Source organism: Camponotus vicinus, unplaced genomic scaffold, assembly GCF_025532165.1.
Source record: "Camponotus vicinus isolate PSW18456_S1 unplaced genomic scaffold, iyCamVici1.0 SCAF_9, whole genome shotgun sequence".
NCBI lineage: Eukaryota > Metazoa > Arthropoda > Insecta > Hymenoptera > Formicidae > Camponotus > Camponotus vicinus.
Genome location: NW_028141981.1, coordinates 8,057,682 through 8,081,316, shown reverse-complemented (window position 1 = coordinate 8,081,316; position 23,635 = coordinate 8,057,682). Strand labels below are relative to the sequence as shown.

At 27.9% G+C, this 23,635-nt stretch overlaps 1 protein-coding gene and 1 long non-coding RNA gene across 2 annotated transcripts in view; one reads left to right on the top strand and one right to left on the bottom strand.

Moving 5' to 3' along the window:
- Positions 1–18,036, bottom strand: part of LOC145977235 (uncharacterized) — a 55,497-nt gene extending 37,461 nt beyond the window's left edge. Inside the window, exon 1 of the long non-coding RNA XR_014440467.1 lies at positions 17,886–18,036. This is a non-coding gene — a long non-coding RNA (uncharacterized LOC145977235). The remainder of the gene's footprint in view (positions 1–17,885) is intronic.
- Positions 5,495–9,714, top strand: LOC145976796 (uncharacterized). Its single transcript, XM_083108208.1, has 2 exons — positions 5,495–5,664; positions 7,943–9,714. Exon 2 carries the CDS (start codon positions 8,002–8,004, stop codon positions 9,415–9,417), a length of 1,416 nt encoding a protein of 471 aa, XP_082964334.1. The 5' UTR covers positions 5,495–5,664; positions 7,943–8,001; the 3' UTR covers positions 9,418–9,714.
- Positions 18,037–23,635: the final 5,599 nt, after the last annotated feature.

Genomic DNA, 23,635 nt, shown 5'->3' with positions numbered 1-23,635 from the left:
ATTAAGTTGCCATGTTAATTGATTAATTAAAATTAAATGTTTAAATTCAGGATATGAAAAGTCGTAATTTTTCAAATATCGATTGTCGAATGAAAAATGCTTTCAATTTATATCAAAAGTTTTTATTACATGAAATAGTTATAAATATTGGTTGTTTACATTTAAAAAATATTTGCAAATATAAATGTAAAAAGAAAACTATACTGCATAATACTATACATTAAAAGGAGCATACATGATAATATCAGATAAGCGTCGAATATAGGTTTTTTACAAAGCGTGGAACAAAAATATGTTTTTCTCATTCCTGGTACAAAAGAAACGTTACTTTCTTTTTTCTAACTTATTTTCTCTTTCTTCTTTATTTTGTTTGATTTTTACTTTCATAAGTATTTGTATGATATTCAATTTAATAGCTTTATGAATATCATGTTGTTTGAATCTTTCACGCAGATGCGGTACGATCAGAGATATCGCAAGATCTTTCAAAAATATTCTCTGATTTTGCATTTCACGTTCGGGATTGAAATTGTATAAAATACAGCTATTGACCGCGGCTTGATCTAGCATTCCTAAAAAAAATCGCAGGGACCATCGGTTTGTTTTTCTCGCGCAAGTATAAGAGGTACAAAGTTGTTCAAAAATATCAGTACTGTCTTTAGTCTTATTATAAAAATCAATGATTTCTGGTTTATTCGATTCTTTATTCTTAGTTGCACCGTTTTTATGATAAGAAGATAAAAATAAGCTAACTTTTTCTGAACAAATATGTTTTTCTGAACAGTATGATAATAAAACGTTCGTGTCGTCGTAGGCACATCGAACCGCGCCTGCTGATGTCCAACGGTCGAAAGATTCTGGAATGTGCGTTTTGCGTTTCTCTAGAATACCAACCATAGTCAATTGATAATCTCTTAACGTTTCACTAAAGATTTCAACAGAATTAATATAAGAATTGTTGCATGTCACATTTCTGGTCGTACAAGAAATTGGTTCGCATAAAGTTCGTATGTAATAATTTGGAAAAGTTTCTCTGTTTCTACTTATAAAAAGCATTTCCTCACCTCTTCCTGGATATGGAATCGCGTTATACATATAAAACGTTTTTGCATCATTCAAAGAAGTGATTTTTATGCCGCAGCGTTCAGGATTATTTTTCATATAAACTTTAGCCCCAAATTTACCTTCGAATTCTAAGAATTGTTCGTCAAGCGTTAAAAATTCTGACGGTGTATAATTCTCTCTACAATTTTTTATGAATATATTCCAAATATCGCGAACGGGCTCTAGTAAGTCTCTTCTTTCTTTGACACGGGTAAATTTATCAGCGAAACGCAAGCGAGCCGCAATAAATTCAAAACGCTGACGAGACATAGTCGTTCTGTAAAGCATAGATTCGAAGTCTGCCGACCATAATTCTTCGATCGTAACATCAATTTTCTTTTCCATACCGTTAAAATACAATAAGCCGATAAACGCTTTCAACTCCGCCATGTTCAAATTATCGATAAATGTTGCATTCGCGCAATTTTCTGTTTTTCTATATCGTTTTATTTCTTGATTAGTATATCTCAACACGATTTCGAGCAACTCGTCAGAAAAAAATAACGACCATACCTCTAGTGGCAATTTCGCATAAACTGCTTGATTTTTCGCACCTGGTGATATGGAGGAGACGGAATGCAGCATTATGTCCCATTGACGTTCTCGCGTTTCCGGTGGAGTAAGATACCATTTATGTTTGTATATATATTCAGGATATATATTCGCTTGTTTCTCCACACTATCATTTATCTCATTGTCAGAATCCACTAGTACCCCGTAGTGCGATTCGATACCTTGGTACAGATTATATTTATGATAATTGAAGACGTCTTCATCGTTGTCATAATCATCTTCGACAAAATCTTCTTCGCTTTCGCTATTTTCTCCTCCAAAGTAATGGTCTTGGAGTTCTAAGAATTGAGATAACTCTTCTGCGGAGCGTTGCGTCATACTTTTAGCTCTATCTACAAATCTAATTCACAGAGAAAAATATCCCATTTTTTTACACAAATTAAATAAAATATGTTTAAAAATATTACACAAAAATAAATTCTTAAAAAAGAAAATAAAGATTTACTTACCTTTACGAAAAGTATACATAAAATAGACGGAGAGGTCTTTTCCTTGTCCTTGAAAGATCTTTCTGGCTTACCGTTTAGAGAGAAACTAACGTAGGTAACCAGCTACCCTTAGCTTTTATTTCTTCGATACAATTTTTTTAGAGGTGGGGAAACGGTCTTACTTAGTACCGTTAAATTTTGATTATTCAAAACCGTTAGAAATGATAGGATGAAAAATGACCCTTGTATATGATGTACGGTTAATATCGTACATAATAGCGATACATCTAGCACTAAATAATGATGTGTGATAAAGGAAAAAAACAAATATTCATATTTATGCCTGATCAGACTGTGTTTTGATGTTTTCAATAAAATGTCTGTAATTAATAAAAAACTTGCCTCAGTAAGCGATATCAAGAAGCAAAATATGGATCTTGAACTGCACGTTATAAGTGCATATTCTATCGAAGCATTATTCCTTTTATTATTGCATTGTTATATCGTGCGATCATTATAATATACGAGACAAAACGTCAACAACGAAACAAAAATTTTATCTCACGTAAAACACAAAAGGCGTCTTTACTTTCAAATCAACTTTCAAAACAACAATCAATATATAAATATAAATATAAATATAAATATAAATATAAATAATTATACAAATATAAATAATTTCACTTTCAAAACAACAATCGATTAGATCTCTTTAATCTTTGCTCTCACGATGCGACATGTTATGAATATTTTTTTAGCGCTTATTATTTAAATAAATCAGAATTTTGAAAAGAAATCAGGATATTTTTTGTGATAATATTTTTTTAGATATCGCAGATTATGCAAAGGAATCATAAATTTGTGTAATATAAACCGGTTTATACTTGCGAGTGCAAGTAGTACCGGTTTATACTCGAGTGAGTTTCTGGGTATTGCCCGTGACGTAGGTGTATGAACTACATGCAATATGCAAGCAGAATAGTCCCATTATATGTGACTCATCTATTCTACTTGATTGATCATACACGTCACAATGTACAAAACAACTTCGTCTAACGGATGATACCCTTTGTAGCTGCTTTCTCCTTTTTAGGATTAATTTGTTTACGTCTTTATAATGCCGATTACATTAATGGAAAATTTTGCTTATTACTGATGTACGTACATATTCCGTTAGCACATGTTATTTACAATGTACTTTTGTCTTTCCTTGAATCATCGAAGTTCTGAAATGGATCGATACATTTCGTACTTCTATATTTTGGCAATACTTGCACAGTCACTATAAATAAAATTATTTATTTAGATTTTTTTATTCTTACTTCTTATTACTGCTATTTTAATATATCATATTTATTATGAAACAATCAATTAGATTTTTTAAATCTTTGTTTAGATAAATATGACATGTTATAAACATTTTTAACGTTTCTATTTGATTGAATAATTATATATATAAATTTAAATATATACACAATTTTTTCTAAATCTTGTAATTTTATATTTTTTTCAAAATATAATTTTTGATATTTCACTACTTGAAAAGTTATCAGAAGAATAATTTCAGTGGATTTAACTCGATTTCATTTATTAATATTCAAACATTTAATTGAGTGGCTCAGATGTCAAGCAGTACAAGTCCATCCAAACTCAATTTCGAGTTATTAATAGATTTGAAGTGCAGACAATGTGAGCTATCATCAACTATTATAATTACACTGAAATCGTCTTTTCAAAATTAATCAAACCTGCGTAATTAAGTCATTTATTAATTATATATGTATTTATGGTAAAAACAAACGCAAAAATCTTTATTGTGTATTTTATTTTTCGGACTTGTGTACTACTTGATATCTAACCCACTCAATTAATAACAATAATTAAAAACAATAATTATCAAGAGAAAGTATTATCATGATAGGTGTCGATGGCAAAACGATGATATATAATCAAGAATTCATGTAGAATTCTTTCCAAAAGAGAAAAAAGAAATATTAGATGTTAATAGATGTTAATAGATGAATTACTACGTCACAGAGAATATAAACTTCCTTCCTCGAGTTGTTTATTGAAGAATGAAGAACTTCCTGTAATGAATAAGAGATATATCACAAAATAGATTATACGCGGAAACACTTCAAGTGGAGCTTCCGAAGGAGTGACGAAGACGCTCGATTCTATCTTCGTTTAATTGTGATGTAGAACGAAGACCAGCTTCTTGAATGTAGAATGTAAAACTTGCTGCGAAGAGGGATAAGAAGGACTACTTACGATTTAATCTGACTTCAAAGCCGTAGTAACTTTCGTCATATGAAGCAAACATTATAGATCGAGGCGTTATCACTAATTAATGCGAATAAAATTGCACAAATATTCATTATAAGATGCATCAAACTCTTCAAATGAATAGGAAAGAACAGAAATTATTCTTATGTATTTCTTCATTCTTTTCTTCCTCTGAATTTGATTTTTGCATATCAATGTGTTGCTTTAAGCATCATCAATATACGTATGCATTTGTATGATACAAAATCCAATTATTTAATATTATTATGACATCATATTTGGTAAGATTGAAGCACAAGTTCGATCATAATTAATATAAAAATGAAAGAAAAAGTTAAATATAAGTTAATAATAATTTGATGAATATATATATATATATATATATATATATATATATTGAAAAAGAAAAAAAAATTACGTAGTATGGAAAATACAGTTTATGCAATGTATATATTCAATATTAATAACATGCATATAACAATTTGTTCAATGAAAAAATCATTGAGATATTTAATATGTTTAAATATACTTAATCAATGATATTTTTAGATTAAATATGAAACACAAATTCTATTAAAAAACGTTTATATAAAATGAACATTTAAATTAATACTAAACATGTAGTAATGAAAGATACGAACTGAGAACTTTAAAAATCTCAATGTTAAAAATTATCAGAACACGTAGGAATATAAGTTAAAAATAAGTTTCGGATATAAAGATTATGTCATTAAAAAAAAAATAAATCTTAATATTATGAAAAATTATTGGAAAAAACTCAAAGCGTTAAAACTGAAATGTTTTAATGTAATGTATGTATTATTAGGAAACAATTTTCGGCTTGGGAAACATATATGAAAGAGAAAAAAAGAGAGAAAATATATTTTAACTTTATATTAAATTTAAAAGAAATTTTTAAATATTTCTTTAATCATGCGAAAGTTTGAAAATGGGTTAAGGAATATATGTGCTTATGAGCCCCACTCATTGTTATTACGTCAGAAACGCATCTGAATCAGACTATATGATAGCATGCTATAGTCACGAGGGATTGTCCCTCCCTATATAAGACTTTGAAGTCTGCACAATTTTATGAAGTACAAGTTCACGGCTGAAGAAACTAACACGGCAAGTGTATCAATCCATTCGAAAAGTGTGAAGTACACACGTTTTATTGTATAATTGTTTACATAAATTATTGTATAAGTAACAGCATTGGATTTTCAAGCTCACGCATAAACATTTGAAGTTAACAATAGTTTCTTGTTGAAAGGTAAGCGGAAAATTACTTTATTCCATATATAAAGTGGAAGATTTCTTTATTCCACGTATATATAAATTTATTTTAATATGATTACTTTGAGATTAATTTAAATTGATTAAGAGTTTAAATTTAAATTAATTAAAATAATTAAAAATTAAATGTGAAAGATTTTTTTGACATTTATTAAAATTAATCGAATGTGAAGGATAGACAATTATTATCAATCGTCAGCAATAAAATTTTCATAGTTTCTTCATAGTCTTTTTAAAACCGACTATTTAGATTACGCATTCGATTTTTTCAAACATTTAACTTTTATTATTAGAGTACATAAACATCAATTGCACCGATTATCAACTTGGACTATTAAATTTTTCATTTAAATCTTTTTCTGATATTTTAAGAACGAGCTTTACTAGATATATCAGCATCTTTCTTTTTTGACAAGTGTGTCTTGTGTGCACTTAAATTAGGTTTTCTTAAATTAAATGTCTTACTTAATTTAGTATCTCATAGTATTTTCTTTAAAGAAATTATTAAGATAAATTATACAGTTATACAATTCAAAATTAAATACTTATTGTGAAAATTGGCGTTGCACTCTAATGCTGTGCTCTAATAATAAAAGTTAATTGTTTAAATAAATCGATTGCACAATCTAATTAGTCGGTTTTAAGAAAATAAAATAAATTTCTCATGATTGTATGTACACTGAGAAAAAAGTTATAGTAATGGTAGCAAAAAAATAAAATTACTCACAAATAGCTGTTTTTAATAAGAAAATTTTGTAAAGATAGCAAAGTGTAATAATTTTTTGTCTAGATAAACAAAATTTGGTAAATTTCTTGAATTAACAAAGCGATATTATTTCGTTACTCACATTTTGTGAGTAGTAATATGATGTTTGATCGTAGTTACAAAATAAATTTTCTTTTAGTAATTTGAACAAAATAATCTACTGTAGTAAAAAATATTTTTGTTAAATGTAGTATGGAACGATATATGATATCGAGTTAAACAAACAATTTTTTAATAAATATTTAAAGTTGGTCAGTATTACTAAATATTTTGTACAGAGCTTTGATTCGGCAGAGGGCTCTCGTGTGGGCCACGCACAATAATGTGAACGAACATGCACAATAACGTGAACGAACATGCACAGAAGAAAGGACAATACGCAGCGAGTACATTACGCATATCACGTCTATCAGTTTTGTACTGCGTGATTTTCTCTGCAGTCACTCTGTTCGTTCTCATCAGTATTAGTTTGTTTGATATGTATAAAACGAGAAAATATATTAGTGGTTTGTTCTAGATACTAAGTAAAGCAAGTAAAAAAAGCAGTAAAAAAAGCAAGTGCAAAGACACAGTAAAATAATTAATATACAATAAAGTGATAGACATTTGAAGTGACCATTCAGTTCTTCGGTTAGAGAAAGTTTCTTTCTCTCCTCTCACAATTTCTTCTTTATGGATAGAAAAGTTGAAACTTTATTAAAACATTGGGGCTTTCCGAAGAAATTATTTATTTTACGTTAACAAAAAAGTTTTTTTGGCTATATTATTCTTACGTAATTGTTTTGTTTCGGTAACAAAATATTCTATTTTTCACTTTCAAAATCTTTGTACATCATACAAAACAGTTGTGTATTATTAAGTAAATGAATTCAACGAATTAAAATCGGCGTAGAAACCAAAGGTTTAATTGGTCGCATACCAACAATTAGTTTTTGCGTCAGTGACAAAATTTTGTTTGCTGATACAAAACATTTCTCTCAGTGTATGTTTTAACATTTTTCTACACGAATATCTATTTCCTTCCATATACATATGATATATCCATATCCATATATATGCCTGTCAATGTTCTCTCGAAAGGGTTCTTATGAAAGAGATTCATCTAACTTCTTGATATTTCAAAAATTATTTTCTTCTTACTATTTATTGCGCTTTCATCGATTTGTTAACTTCTTTTATAAATAAATAAAGAAATAATCATAAACAAAGAAATAATCAAAAGTTAAATTGAGTTAATTAATAAAACTATAGTAATATATAATAAAGTGTAAGGTAGTAGTATACATATAATAAAGTATGAAGTTGGTGCTTGATAAAACTGTTCAATTTATATTGGAAGTAAAATATAGCTATTATTAGTATTTTCGAGAATAAATAATTTCTTTTAGCGTTATCTTTCTTAAAATAAAGCAGCTTTTAAAAGTAGCTGAGAATTTTATTTTATTTTATATTTGTTTTAATTATGTGTTTTCTATTTGCTCAAAAACAGAATCAACATTTGGAATTTTGTACAAATCCTTACAAGATAATTTGGATCGTCATACAACAATGTTGCAATCGGAAGAATTAAAACGATCTTTCGACGAGAATTTATCGAATGACTATACAAAAAACGACATCGCTCTGAACGAAGAGATACAGAAGAATAGCGAATTCATGAGCAGTTTTAAATCTAACAATGATTGCGACAAATCGGTTCCTGTTTCACCAAACTGCTTCACCGATCAGCATGAGAAATTCATAACAATGTGCAAACAGGAACTCGGCAGCGATTTACCAGTGGATTTCAATCAATGGTCTCCCAAAGAGCAATATGACCATCTCATAAGCAATACTAGCAAATATTTCCCGAACATACCCAAATCCCTGAGATTCGTTTTGCCGGCGACCTTCGAGGATGGAGATTGTGATCGACCAGCGAACAAAATACCGGACTGGTTAGATATGAGCAAATTTTATCGCGGACAACAATTCGCCTTGCGTTACTTCTGCACAATTTCTATAAGCAATTTGATGAGTCTACTACAGATATTTAGTTTTGCTGATGGATTGAAACCGCTAATCCTCAGTCAAAAATCCAACACGCCGTATCGCGCTTTCAAGCGCTACTTATCATCAGTCAGACGTTTCAGGAATTGGTACACGAGTGATCCTTGGTGCGAAGGAACGCAAGCTTATCACGACATTCAGATGGTACGAAAGTTGCATCGCGCCATGAGACAGAAGTTATGTAGCATGAGCGATAATGAAATCGATTTGGCTGTCAAAATGTCGTATACGAAATGCCCGATGTTTCAAACGATCGCGAAAGACTTCGCGGATGCGTGTCCGTTGGCGAAGAGTCGACAATGCCCGTATACAATGTCAAGGATGAAGGGTCTGAATCAGGGCGACATGTCAGGCACGCAATTTGCCTGCATGGGTTTGATAGTACTCTATCCGGAACAATTCGGAATATATGACGCCAGCGACGAAGATCTGGAAGCTTTCTGTCATCTCTGGCGCGGTTTGGGTTACCTGCTGGGCATTCAAGATCAGTACAACTTCTGTCGCGGCAGTTTGCAGGAAATACGTCAACGTACCGAGGATTTTATCGAACATTGGGTGAAGCCAAACTTGCGCACAGTAACGGCGGAATGGGAACACATGTCCATATGCCTCTACGAGGGCAACGGTGTAATTTCTTATTTTAACAGTTACAAAGTCTTTCTGCTCTACCTTTGCGACATATTCAAGTTCAATATGCCTCGTTTGTATAACTCTCTCAGTTTCTGCGAAAGAATAGCGTACGTACTGTTGAAGTTTCTGTTACTTTATTTCATGAAATTGCCAGGTGTATTTCCTGTCATGAACGCGATGTTTCACAAGAAACTGAATCAAGCGGCAAATTTCAGACATAAGGAACATGTCAAACTTAAAGAGAAATCATCCAGAATCATTCCGGAATTTGTCATGCATATTTAAATCCAATTACAATCTAGGTTGTACTTGTTAACTTTTAACACCTTTTAATCATAGGTAATCAAACTCAAAATCACAAGGATTTCATTCTTTAAAGAGATATCTCTTTGCTGTTAAACTTGAAATTATATTCATTATTTATCTATTATCTATTATCTATTACAGTATCAACGGCTATGATATTAGTTTGTATTTCGAATATTTTTTTCTAATATTTTTGATTGGTACATATCTAGATGGAATACTTAGAATACTTTTAAATTTAAGTACACTGAAAAAATTGTATTCTCAACTTAAGAATATGCCACTTATCTTTAGAATATATACTAAAATAGGCGCCAAGAGGAAATCCTCTTGGCGCTATATTCTAAAGATAAGTGGCATATTCTTAAGTTGAGAATACAATTTTTTCAGTGTAAAGAAAATATTATTATATATTTAACTTAAAATCTGTATGAATTATCACTGAATTGATTTAATTATTTAATTTATTTAATTATTAATTTATTAATTATTTAATTTATTTACATATTTAACTTTAATGTAAGTTATTTGGAAAACTATATTTAGCGATACGTTACTTATTTTCTATTTATTTTGAAAATTAGAATTTATAATTTTTTAATTTTCTCATTTTTTCGGAATACTCGTATTTTATTTATTATAATTATTTATTTATATTAATGTATTATTTTATTATTATTTAATATTTATTAATTATATTATATAAATTATTGTATAAATAAATGATATTTATAAAGAGTTAACAATATTTATATTTATGTTATAATTGTATTAACGATTAAGTAGAATTGAAATAAAATGTGATATGTGATTATTTTTGATAATATTAAAAAATTTTAAATAAAAAAAAATATATAAAATAAAATTATACAATATCAAAATCAAGAATTATATAATATCATGATAAAATTGAAAATCATTAAAATTCGGAATTAATCTTTCAAGCATCAATTCTTAATATAAGTATTAATTCAAGCTCGAGAATTTATCAGACTTAAAATAAATTCTGATAATTTTATAAAACTGTAGATTTTAAACACATATTTTCGTCGTCTTTATCCTTAACATCTATAGATTTATCCTCTTATTCCTCGATTATTTTTAAAATAAAAGAATATGCACAAAGCATATTGATATTGATAATGAAGTATTATTTGAAAAGTAAATTAATAGAGTCAGATAAAGAAAAAATAGACTTTCAGTAAGCTCTAATCATTTAATGATTGGTATTGTTCGCAGATCGATCACGATTTCTTACAGTACTTACATACTGTTAGCCATCATTTTAATTCGTATTCAGTACTTCTAAAAGAGACTTGATACTTATAAAAATAACATATTAATGAAAAATATATCTCCAATTTATTTGTTAATCAACTGTTTAAATCAGACTTATATAATTAATATTTAAAATTACATTTAAACAATAAAATATCCTATTGACCATCGGATGCATTGTTAATTTTTCCACACATAACAAATATAATTTATATGTTATTGCCTAACAATTATAATTAATCAATCAATCAATTTTTTCCTTCTGATTCATTTTTTGATAACTAATTATCATTAGATTATTATGGTAATTATTCACGAATAATTATCAAAAAATGAACCAGAAGGATAAAAAATAAAAATTGATTGATACAAGATGATTAAATATTATAATTATTAAGTACAACATACGATAATAACAATTACATTATCATCATATGTTTTAATCTGAAAATTATTTGTATTATATCTGAAATTTATATATTGTATCTAAAAAATATAAAAATACAATACATTGCAAAAACAATCTTCTGGATTATCAGATTCTCTTCATCTTTTTACACGTATAACAGAAGTATGATAATGTTTAAGAGATGAAGGAAACAATCGTTTAAAGATATAGTGGATATTAACAAAGTAACGTGAGATGATATTACATGAATTCGCGTCGTATTCTTCGTCTCGAAAATAAAGACATATGTTAATCATCTGGAGTAAAAAATAATTTCTGACACTCAATTTGTCGTTATTTTATATCATTATATAATTCGTTATGTAACGAAATAAAACTCACTGCGATAAATTTGTTGACATCTTTATTAAATATAAGCTGACTGTATTATGCTCATGAATAAACATTGACTCTTACTACTGATCTTCCAATTATACGATATATAGGATATTCAGATTTAATCTTCTTAGTTTTTTAATTTATATAACGCTAACAGATATGTGTTGATCCTAATTATTTCGCCTACTGATTTCTCAGAGCAAAGTTTTCTAAAAGCAAAAATTAGAATCAATGAAATCACCTTTCAATTGAAGTTGAAGTTATCTAGCAATAATAATATTCTATATATACATATATATATATATATATATATATATATATATATATATATATATATTGAGATAAGAATTTGAAAGTACCATCTTTAACAGATATTACGATAGCTTACTTATACTATTATTCAAGCGCAATTGAAACCATGTCAGTCTACATTTTAAATGTCTTCGAATATAAGTATTGATTATGATTTGCGTGTGTATACAATTGACGTCAATATATTGAAACTATTAGATGTTCTAAAACTATTAGATGATTCTTTTAATAGCATATGCTTTGACCATTTTAGAGACAATTTTTCTTTAGCAATAATGTTAAAAAGATCATCATTTTTCGTAAGTTTCATATCTTTTCCATCATTTCCATTACTATATTTCTAATTAAATTTCAAATTAAACTTCTATTAAAGTAAATTTCATATGAAATTAATTGAAGAATATAATTTTATGCATTTACTTTTTAATTCTAGAAAGCTTATAAGAGTTCTTCTTCGTATCAATTGTTTATAATTGAAGAATTATTAAAATTTCAATATTTTCGCTAAAAAATCTCAAATTAGTCAGAAAATCTGTCATTTAAAAAGACATTTAGCGGTTTTAAGATTCATTCTACACAGGCAGTATACATCTAACTACATGAAAATAATAATTAAAATTGTTTCTCGATTCGGAATACATATTATGTATAATCACCTCGATAATCACTAGGTGAATAGCTCCTTTTAATTACTCTAAATCAATTATTTATTTTATTATAATGTACATACATACATATATAAATACATGTATTTATGTATTACTTCAAAAACACTTAAATAAATTCACTAAGAATTCATAAAAATGGTTAACTTTAGCATTATTTCCTCGTTACTCGTAATGTAAACTATAGATCTCTAATCTTTTTGATTGGACAACTTTACTTTGACAAAGAAATGATATATATGACAATGTTTCTAATGCTTTTATTATCTGAAGTATAATTAATAATAAATAATCAATGAGTGCGGGTGAAATTACAAATAATGGACATCTATGGATATATGAAAACTTCCTCGGACAATCTTTTGGAGGAAAACTATTCTTATTTCCCCCATTTTTTTTCTCCAAATTCTATTTTTGTATACTATATCACAAAAGATCGATTTACGCATTATCGATCCATATATATCCAATAGAAAATAAATTAAAATAGACACAATTCGTCATATATTTAATTTCAACGAAAATAAAAGAAATCAGTTCCGAATAGTTGTAACGGTTTCTTTTTTTGAGAAAATATCAAACATATGACGTAAATCTGAAAAAAATCGATTCCTGATTTTGTGATATCTCACTATTTTAAAACGTTACTTAAAGAAAAAATGATGCATTTTGTCGCTCTTATTTAATCAATAATGCATTTATAATTAAAAATTTTAACAATTGTGCTGAAAAAGTATGCTAATAATTGACGTCATAATTACAATTTAGTTAAAAAAATGGCGTATATATACATATATAGAACTATATACATATAATACATACATAGAAATTCGCACAGAAACATTCCAAGAAAAAGAGAAAATGTAAACATAATCAATAAATGATTATTCATTGTAATCAAACTTCTTTCGAAGAAAATCTTCAGAGAAAGGTCTTTCAAGTTTCTTACGTTAAATAGGAAATACGTCACTAAGTAGATTATATTCCTCGAAAACTAGCAATCGTGTTGAGAAATTACGAAAACACCTGATTATTCTTATTTGTCTTTTGTTCGTGACGTAGATCGAAGATAAGCTTCCAATTCTTGATTAAAAAACTGGTTGCAGAAAAATAATCTATTTATGTGATAATTTGCTGATATTGGCTGTCCTTATCAATATGCTGCAATTATTATAGAAAACCGACAATTTCAAGGAATGATAGATAAGCACAGGTAAATTTGCGAAAAACAAATTTTTAATATTATAATAATTAATATTATAATTAATATTATTATATATTATATTAATATTATTATTAATAATATAACAATTATAAAATATTGATTATTAATTATTTGAAATGCATTAGCGTCTCCAAATAATCTTTCTAGAGATAATAATCTTTATCTTCTTTTTAATTTCTTTTTTTCCATTTTTGCGTATCGATTTGACGCAGATATTATTGATATGCAATGTGACATAGTTTTTGAATATCGTTTTACGATTCAGTTTTCGACTATTTAGTATCATTTATATGGCTTGAATTTAAAGTAGACGCAAAAAGAATAATCATTAATTATGATCATTATAAGAAAAACAAAAGCGAAAAAAAATAATTATTGACAATAATTTATAACAGTAATAAACTATTATAAATATATAAAGTAAAAATAAAAAAAAATTACATTTACAGAAATCACTATATAACTCAACTACTTGATGTCGTGAGCATTTAGGACTATCAGTCTCTTTTGATATTTTGGATTAAATGTATATACTTATATATATTTTTCTTCGACTTAGATTGTTAGATTAAAAAGTCTCTAACATCTTTTACTCATAGGTATTGATAATCTCATATAAATTGATTCCTCTGTCACACAAAACTTCCAACTGCTATATTAATTTCCAAAATACTAAAAATATTGAATTTATTTAATAAAAGAAATTTAACAAAAGCCGAATAATTCTTTTGATATAACATGTGTCTACTTCTTGTGAATTAAATGTTGCACTCTGTCAGATCTGATATGAATTTAATCCACTTATTTATTCATTATTTATATATATAAGTAAGTGGATCGAATATTATTTATATTATTTTATCTTTCAATTATTATTATATATTTTAATTATTTATATATTATTTAATATTATTCATATATTATTTTACATGGAGGAGTCCATTACTGAAAAGTCAAAGTCAGTCTGATTTCTCCTTCTCAACTTGTCTTGCATAGTGGATTCTACTAATAATTACCATCAGCATAGCTCTTATTATAAATGCGCCGATCATCTATACAAACACGAACATGCGATCGCTTCGCGTGGACGCACGTGTCACACAAGTCGCGCACGTGACTGTACGTACTACTGCGCGTAGTAATCTGTCCCACTCTTTCCATGCATGCCAACGCGATTATACATTCATAAATCGCGAGCATGATTTTATAGTAATTTTATGTAATTTTGTGTGTAGTAATAATTTCACGAAAAATCGAATCACGTAACAGTACGCGATAAAGACGAATCTCGTAATTATTTATCTTCTGCTTTGTTTCGTAGATGAGATTATCAAAATTTTGAAACCGCGAAGAAAAGAGAAAGCTGTTTAAATACTATTGTGAAGTTAAAGTCTTTTCGATTATAAAACCAAAATTGATTAATCCAGAATTTATTAATTTTCGAGCAAATTAATGATGTAAAATTTTGATTTTTAAAAAGAAAAAGTTTTAGTTAATTATAATAAAAAATTATAATAAATAAAAATAATTATACAATAATATTTTCTATTGTCTTTTTAAATTTGAATTTAAAACAAAACAATTCAATTATTTGAAAATGTCAGTTGCATTTCCATAAGCAAAAATGCGAGTATATTATGTTTATATGCTCGATAAATCCGCACGTATCTCCTTTAAATAGGCACTCGATTACATGATGCTTGTGCGCTCGATTCGAATATATCTGCTTTAAAGTATGTAGTTATATGATATTAATGCGTTCGATTAATTCGGGCATATCAACTTCAAGTAGACATGTATAGGTAGGTCGATGCTCATGCATTTGTCGTGTTTGAACAGACACATAATTCTATTTCATATTTCTTATTATTATTTATTCATAGTATGATGAATGAGAGCGATCTGAAAAGAAATAATTATTATTTTGTTAAATAAACTGCTAAATAAAATGGAAAAGCATATATAATGATAAAATTTTCAACTTTATTTAATGTATATATTTGAAAATTAAATGATATTTTAGTCATTAAATTCATTACTTTATAAGTTAATAGTTTCCTCTATTGTATAATTATTATGTAATGCATTCTTTTAAATTAGTCGTACAAAAAAAAAAAAACTTAAAGCGAATTTGTCAATGTACATATACTAAGTTAAATCTAATCTTTAATATTAAATCCAAAAACTAATTTTGATTTTTCTTCAATAAAATCTATAAGTACTTACGATTTAATTCAGTTAAAATCCTAATAAAAAATTAAATAAAAAGGATATAAAATCCTTATATAATTATCAAAAATACAATTGAAATTTTAATAAATCTACAAAAAAGAATATCTTTCTCTTATTTCACTTATATTGCTTTTGTAAAATATATTTATTTCATTATATCATTATATTATATCATTACATCTCATTATATTATTATATATATTCTATTATATAATATAAAAATATGTATGGAATATATAGATTTGTTTTATTTTAAATCCCAAAATCCCAGATTCTACAATTTTTACAATACAGCTTTGCACTTCAAATAACTGTGTTTGACATCCAAACAGCTAAATAAAAAAATAAAAAATGATATTGAGAGGAAAAAAACACGCACACATGAATAAACATAATGTTGAAAATGATAACATACAAATACTTTTATATAATAAATTATTAATATTAAATTATTTATATTTTTATTTTTACTTATATTTTTATTTATATTTATATTATTTTGTATTAATAATAATCTTTCTTACGTATGTAACTATGTATATATGTATATATATGTATATATCCATCCTATTATCAAATATATCTAATGCATGTTCTACACTATTCTACAGTAAGGAAGCCAAGCCAAATAATGTTTGTTTGATGAACAAGTACAGCTATTAAACCTGTATAATATAACTTTAATTTGTTTCAACTTTAATTTTATTTTCTCTTTCTTATGATTTACATAAATATAATGTAATTACCTGCAAATGCTGTTGATGTAGAAACAACATTACGAGTACTATATTTACAGATATAACATCTGTATAATAAAAAAAGCATCAAAACTACAATGCTGGAAAAAAGCTAATATTGTAGGCCAGCATAAGTATCAACCAATTATTCCACTGCTCTGTTTTATTAGATTTGCAATTTTCTTTTATAATATTATAAATAAGATAAAGATTTAGACATGTTCCAAATAAATTTATACATCTGATATATGTATTATAATATTGCACATATTAAAAGGTGATAATATCGCAGTTGTAATAAGATACAATCCTGGCAATGTAGTGATTTTTGGATCCCATTGAAAATAATTTAATTTGATTTATTTTTGAGGCGCACAATACTTAAGAGTAAATTATTTTCATGCCATATATTACCTGCGTAAAATTCCACGCACATTTTATTGTCTGCGGTACAGGAAAAACTTCATTGATGAAATAATATGATTGAATACGATTGAGATATAAAAAAGTAATATAGTACTTGTAATGAATAACGTTAATATATAATATATGGAATACATACATACTTTGTATTTTAGTTTCATGTAATTGAGATGAGATACGACACTCATGATTACTTTAAAAATGTGTCCACAAATGTCATTTAACTTTAATAGCTGCACATTCGTCAAATTAATACTATTATGTTAAATACATCATCACAATAGCTTGTTTTGATTAATTTAATCTAACCTAACCAATTATATTACATGTTTCTCATTAAAATGTGTAAAACTGTACGACTGTTATGTCCCACATTTAATACGATTAAAAAATATATTACACTAATAATTAAATATTATTCTTAAAAGCTTGGTAAAATTCACGCAGCATATGCTCATATTTACACTCGACACACGACATCTGAAGACATTGAGAGGTTAGGTTAGGTTAGGTTAGGTTAGGTTAGATCAAAAAAATTATCGTTTGACAGTTGGCATCCCTACAAGATAAACTGCGCAAGCACTGCGCGCGCGTATACAAAATAAACTTCAAATCGCTTCTAGCCTAGCCATCTTCACGCGATCGACTTTATTTGAATTCGCATCGCGTCGCATCGAATTATGATGCGGCGCCGATTTACCCGAACGTAATTCGGGACATCGCGATGCTGTATAAGCGTCGAATGAGCACGAATTGTTACGCAAATATGATAAATCAAATCAACTCACCGTTCGCCGGCTGTTCCACAGGCCGCTCCATTCGCTTGCCTCGGGATGTCCTATTCTGATCTTGAGATGCATACAAACTCACACAATATCACCAACGCGAACGCGCGACACTTTATTCGACACTCCCGATACTCGCTCGCATCCGATAATCATCGTCGAATAACGCGATGCGACTTTGCTCTATCTTCGCGATGACGCCATCACTGAATATCGCTGAATACTATCAAAAATAGCTGTCGCGCACTTTCATTGACATAATATGAAAGTCGTGCGATCATCCTTGGACACTCTCAACGCTCGTTCACTCGCGATATTCGTTTATTTACGGTTAAAAGACGCGAAAAATGCGGAGGTACGACGAACTGCGTATGACTCCGATACACGTATGACGTGGGCAACGCGAAACTAACATGGCGGCCGAACCGATGCGCATTCGTTTCTGTGCATGGCCATTACTACGCTCAACGTTTGCGCGACTTTGATTTCGGAATTTATTGTCTACGAAATCTTTATCGCAATCATTAATTAAATAAAAATTGAAACAGGGGATACATAAAAAGGGATAAGAGAATTAATTATGTTATGATCTTTCGATCATTGATGCTTATTGTAATATTTCTTTAACAATATTATAATTAAATATATTTCGAACAATTCTTTAAATTTTCTCAATCCTTGTTAATTAAACAATATACAATTTAATCGAGAATCGATTAAATGATAGGAATCTAAAATATTAAATAATCATTTTGATCGTTACGGATTTTTCGATCTTTACGGATAATAATTATTATTTTAATAAGAGTCACAAATATATTTCATCCGTGTTACTTTATCGATCTACTTGACAATCTAAATATAATTTGGATTATGAGAGAACACGAAGAAAAACAATCGAATTATAGATGCAAATAATTAGCATAATGAAAGGCTCCGTGATAAATTGTTTAAATAATCAATTTTAATCAATAAATTAAAATATTTCTATAATTTAATATTCCGCGTTAATGTATATGTTATAATATATAAAATATTTCGGCAACGAATTATCGATAACACGGTTCGACTTTGGCAATATAAAATATAAACAGTAGCGCGCTATATTATGGTTCTGTTATTATTCGCGCGGTAGGAGCGCGCTATGTTATGGTTTTGTTATTATTCGCGCGGTATATAAAGTAGGAATGTGAGACTTGTATATATTATCAAATTCTTCCTTTTCATAGTCGACTTTAACTTTGACGATATAAACAGTACCGCGGTAATGTTTCGGACTTACGCTCAGTCGCACAGTGGCTCTTGAACAGTGAAGTAGTGATGTGAGACGTTTCATATATTATCAAATTCTTTCTCTAAACACAATCGCAAGTGTAACGAGGAACTTTTCGTGAATGAGTGCAAGTGCAACGAGGAATTCAAATGAGTGCAACGAGGATTGAAGTGCCACGAGGAAAAATCGAAGAAAGCAAAAGAAAAAAGGAGGTTTTGGAAATGGATGGATCAATAAGATGTAAGTTATTAATTTAAATTATTTATCACATTCATTATTTATTATATTGTTGCGTTCCCGCGTTCCCGCGTCCCGTCCTCCTGGATGTATTCGCCACCCGTTGAATTCTTTTGGCAGGAAGTACGTCGACGAAAAAAGATCGTTTCCGCGCGCGTTGTCAAGATGTTAACAACGACTGTCAGAGATTCTGAGCCCAGCTGTCAAGCTGTGCGGACGCGCGTCTACCTGTGATCCGTTTTACATTTATTCTGAATTCTTGTATGTTACTCGTGATTTATTAAAATTCTTGTGTACCTTAAACCGCGTTATTATTTACGCGCGAGCGTGTGTCGATCGGTTGTGTCGCGCGCATTCGATATATATCGTTCCACGGACGCAACAACATATAAATTATTTATCAATAGTATATATATTTAAAATATACATATTTCTCATTTCGTTTTATTTCTTTCATTGTGATTTAGTAGTGATTTTAAATTGTAACATATATAATACATATACTTATAAAAAATATTCCACTTTTTATTTTATTCCACTTTTTATTTTAAAATAATTAAAACATTTATAAAATTTTTTATTAATTAATATTTTCAGATACTTCTTATATTCTACAAAACATTTCACATTAATATATTAATTTAAATATTTCATGTATAAAAAAATAGAAATTTTTTATTTATCATATTTTTCAAAATTTATATCTAACAAATATAAATTATTTTGTAATTATGTGATTTATAACATTAAAATATATCTATTTAAAAGTAAAAATTAATTGCGCGCAATAATTAGTTTTAAAATCAATTATTTTGAACATTGCTTTATATAATATATTTTCTTTTATCTTTTATATTTTTATTTATCGTTTATATTTGCTAATTTAAATTTATGTACTATATTACAAAATAAATTTCAAATTATGTATTATATTATATATAAAATTATATATAATATAACCCTCCTATGGGGTACACCTTGTCGCGGTGGGAGGGCTTAGTACTTGGATGGTGCCTTGAGGTTTATTTTAAATTTTTCTATTTATGATAAATCGTAAGGTGCCTGAATGGGAAGCTAAGTACCCTTTCGCGTCGTCGGTGCCGTCAACGTGCCGCGGACGTGCAAGCGCTTCGTTACCGCGTTTTCGCGTTGTAGTATTTTATAAAAATATCGCTCGTGAGTGCGGGGGTGCCGTTGAAAGTATCGCGCGTCAACAACATCAGAGAAGGAGGAGGTCTGGGAGAGACATCAGGCACCGGTAAAGCAACTCTATGGTAAATAAATTATATTACTTATATATAATTATTTATTAATTTCTACGCGAGATTTAAATTAAGTAATTAATCGCGTAATTTGATTTTTTATTTACATGACTTAAACAAGAGAAAAAGAGAGAAATTTTTACATAAAAACTGTAATTTAAAAGTTTGTACGTTCGAATAGCTTTTAATAGAATTCTTAAATTATTACTTATTAGTAGAATTTTTTTCAAAATTTATAAAATTGTTTATCTGCTTATTATTTATGTGCGTCGGATATAAAATTAAATGCATATAATAATAATTTTTTGACCGTGACTACAATTTGAATCTTCTTTGTATGTTACAGACCAACAAACTATTGTGAGAGGAGGAGGAGGCCTGGGAGAGGCATCTTGCATCGGCGAAGCAACCTGATGGTGAATATTTATTATTTGTATATCAATTATTATAAATCGTAATAATTCGTTCTTATAATTTAAAGGAATTAAAGAGAAAATTAGAGAGAAAGATTTTTATAAATATAAAAATTTCTATTTAAAAAATAATTTATAAATTTATAAATTCTTCCCATACGTGTTTATATCTGCTTATTATTTTACACACCGGATATGAAATTCCGCACAATAATAATTTTTTTAAATATTGATTGTATTTTGAGCTTTGTTATAAATGAATTTTATATTTGTATGTTACAGACGTAGTTTTAACGACAACGTAGTTTCGATAACGACAACTCCGCTGCTGCACATCAATGCCACGGTGAGTGACAAAAACTTTTATTTAATTTTAAGGTAACGGTAGAGATTGTAGATAAATCCGTTGCCTTAAAATGGATGAGCTAGGATAGATTAAATAACTTTTAATAAATTCGTTCGAAATGTATTGCATCCATCGCGAAAATATATTGCAGTATTTTAATTATAAAGAAAAAAGATCGAGAAAAGATCATTTTTGTATAAATTTTATCTAATTTATTGAAAAGAACATTAAAAATTTTGTCAATTACATCTGATGCTAATTTATTCTTATAACGCGTATATATCTTCACTTATCTTATTCTAATTTCTTATAGCTCATCCATTATAGAATTTGTTGTAGATATTGTTTTTAAACTTAATGTAAAGCCAAATGATTAATTAATAAAATAACTTGTAATATGATAAGTGTTATACACACATTAATTTTATATTTTATTATAAATTATGCATTACTATAAAAATTTATTAATTATATATATTATTATAATATCAATCAATTTTTATTGATAATCTGCAAAGAAAATTTTTATATTATAAAAATTTTATATATTATACTAGGCTGCTAACAACTAAAGTCAGGATAACCATTTACAATTGGGTAGGATACATATACAGATTAGATTAATATATACATATTGTGTCATTTCATTTTGCCGGCATTTATTAAAATAAATATAAACTGCAACGAGATAAAAATAAATATAAGCAGTTATAAAATATTAAAATATAGTATTAAAATAAATATACAAGCAATAATGATATAAATTACAATTGCATCTTTCGAGAGTGACAGTGTTATGTTAAATTCTGTGATACCCGGCATAAATTCTACCCAATTATAAACGGTTGCTCTTGTTTTATATTTTACCATATGAAATATGGCCGTGTTAGCACTCTAATACAATATATAGAAATTTGTAATTTGGCTTTATTTCAGTTTAAAAAATGAAATTGAATTTATTTTTAAAAATGCTTTAAAAATAAAATCTAAATTATTAAAATTATTTTTTTCAGGAATATTAAGAAAACTGTACATATAATTATTAGTGATTAAGAAATATCATGGATACATTCTTACGCAAATTACACGAAAAATTATCCAAAGTATACGTAATGATTATATAATAGTAATTCATTAAATTAACATATTTGATTCTATAGTATATATTTTTGAAATATTCATAAAAGAGTAACTGTTTGTATTTTCATATCAAAGAGTCATTAATAAATTCGAAATCTATTTATAAATTCCATATCCCGCGGAACTGAATATTCATGAAATAAATTATGATTATGAAAATACCGTGCTTTTTCCGCGTTCTTTTCGCGTTTTTATACGAGATTGCCATTTTAATAAAGGATCTTATTGCCGTCCCTCTCAAATAATATTCTCAAATATTGCTAATTAAAAGTAAAAAAATATCGAATAAGAGTATAAAGAGTCGATGTTAAGTTAGCGATTAAGTATTTAGCTTCACAAAATTTAACGATCGCCTTCGATGTTATGAAGTTGCGAGTCAATTATTATACGGATTTAACGATTTACTTTCAATTCGATTTATGTATTTACGAATTTCGTATCCGAAATAAATATTCGTAAAATTAATAAATTACGGAAACATATCATATTTATTTCCGCATTCTTTCCCTATTCTTAGACGAAATTGCCATTTTAATAAAAGATCTCACCGCTGTCCCTCTCGTGAAATAATATTCCTGAATATTGCGCTAATTAAATATAAAGAAATATGGAATAAGAGTGTGAAGATTCGATGTGTTAAGTCAACGATTAAATATTAGCTTTATAAAATTAAACGATCACCTTCAATATTATAGAATCGCGAGTTAATTATTATCAATTTAATAATTTGTTTCTTCGGTTATATTTGTGTATTTACGAATTTCGTATCGGAAAATATTCATAAATAAATTAATAAATTACGATTGCGAAAACACCGTGTTTTTTCCGCGTTCTTTTCGTGTTCTTATACGAGATTAATAAAAGAGTTATCGTTGTTCCTTTCGTTAGATAAACGTTTAATGAAAGTTGCGTGACTCGTACCGCCGAGGAGTCGAAACGATTTTCATTATGGAGAATTATTTCTTATCGGTTCTTGTAAGATCCATTCGCGACGTCTAGTTCGGTGCTCTGTTGAAAATTGGAAATTTTTATTGTAGGAATGGAACTAATCCCAGGTTTTCCTGGCAATTTCCGACAGCAAT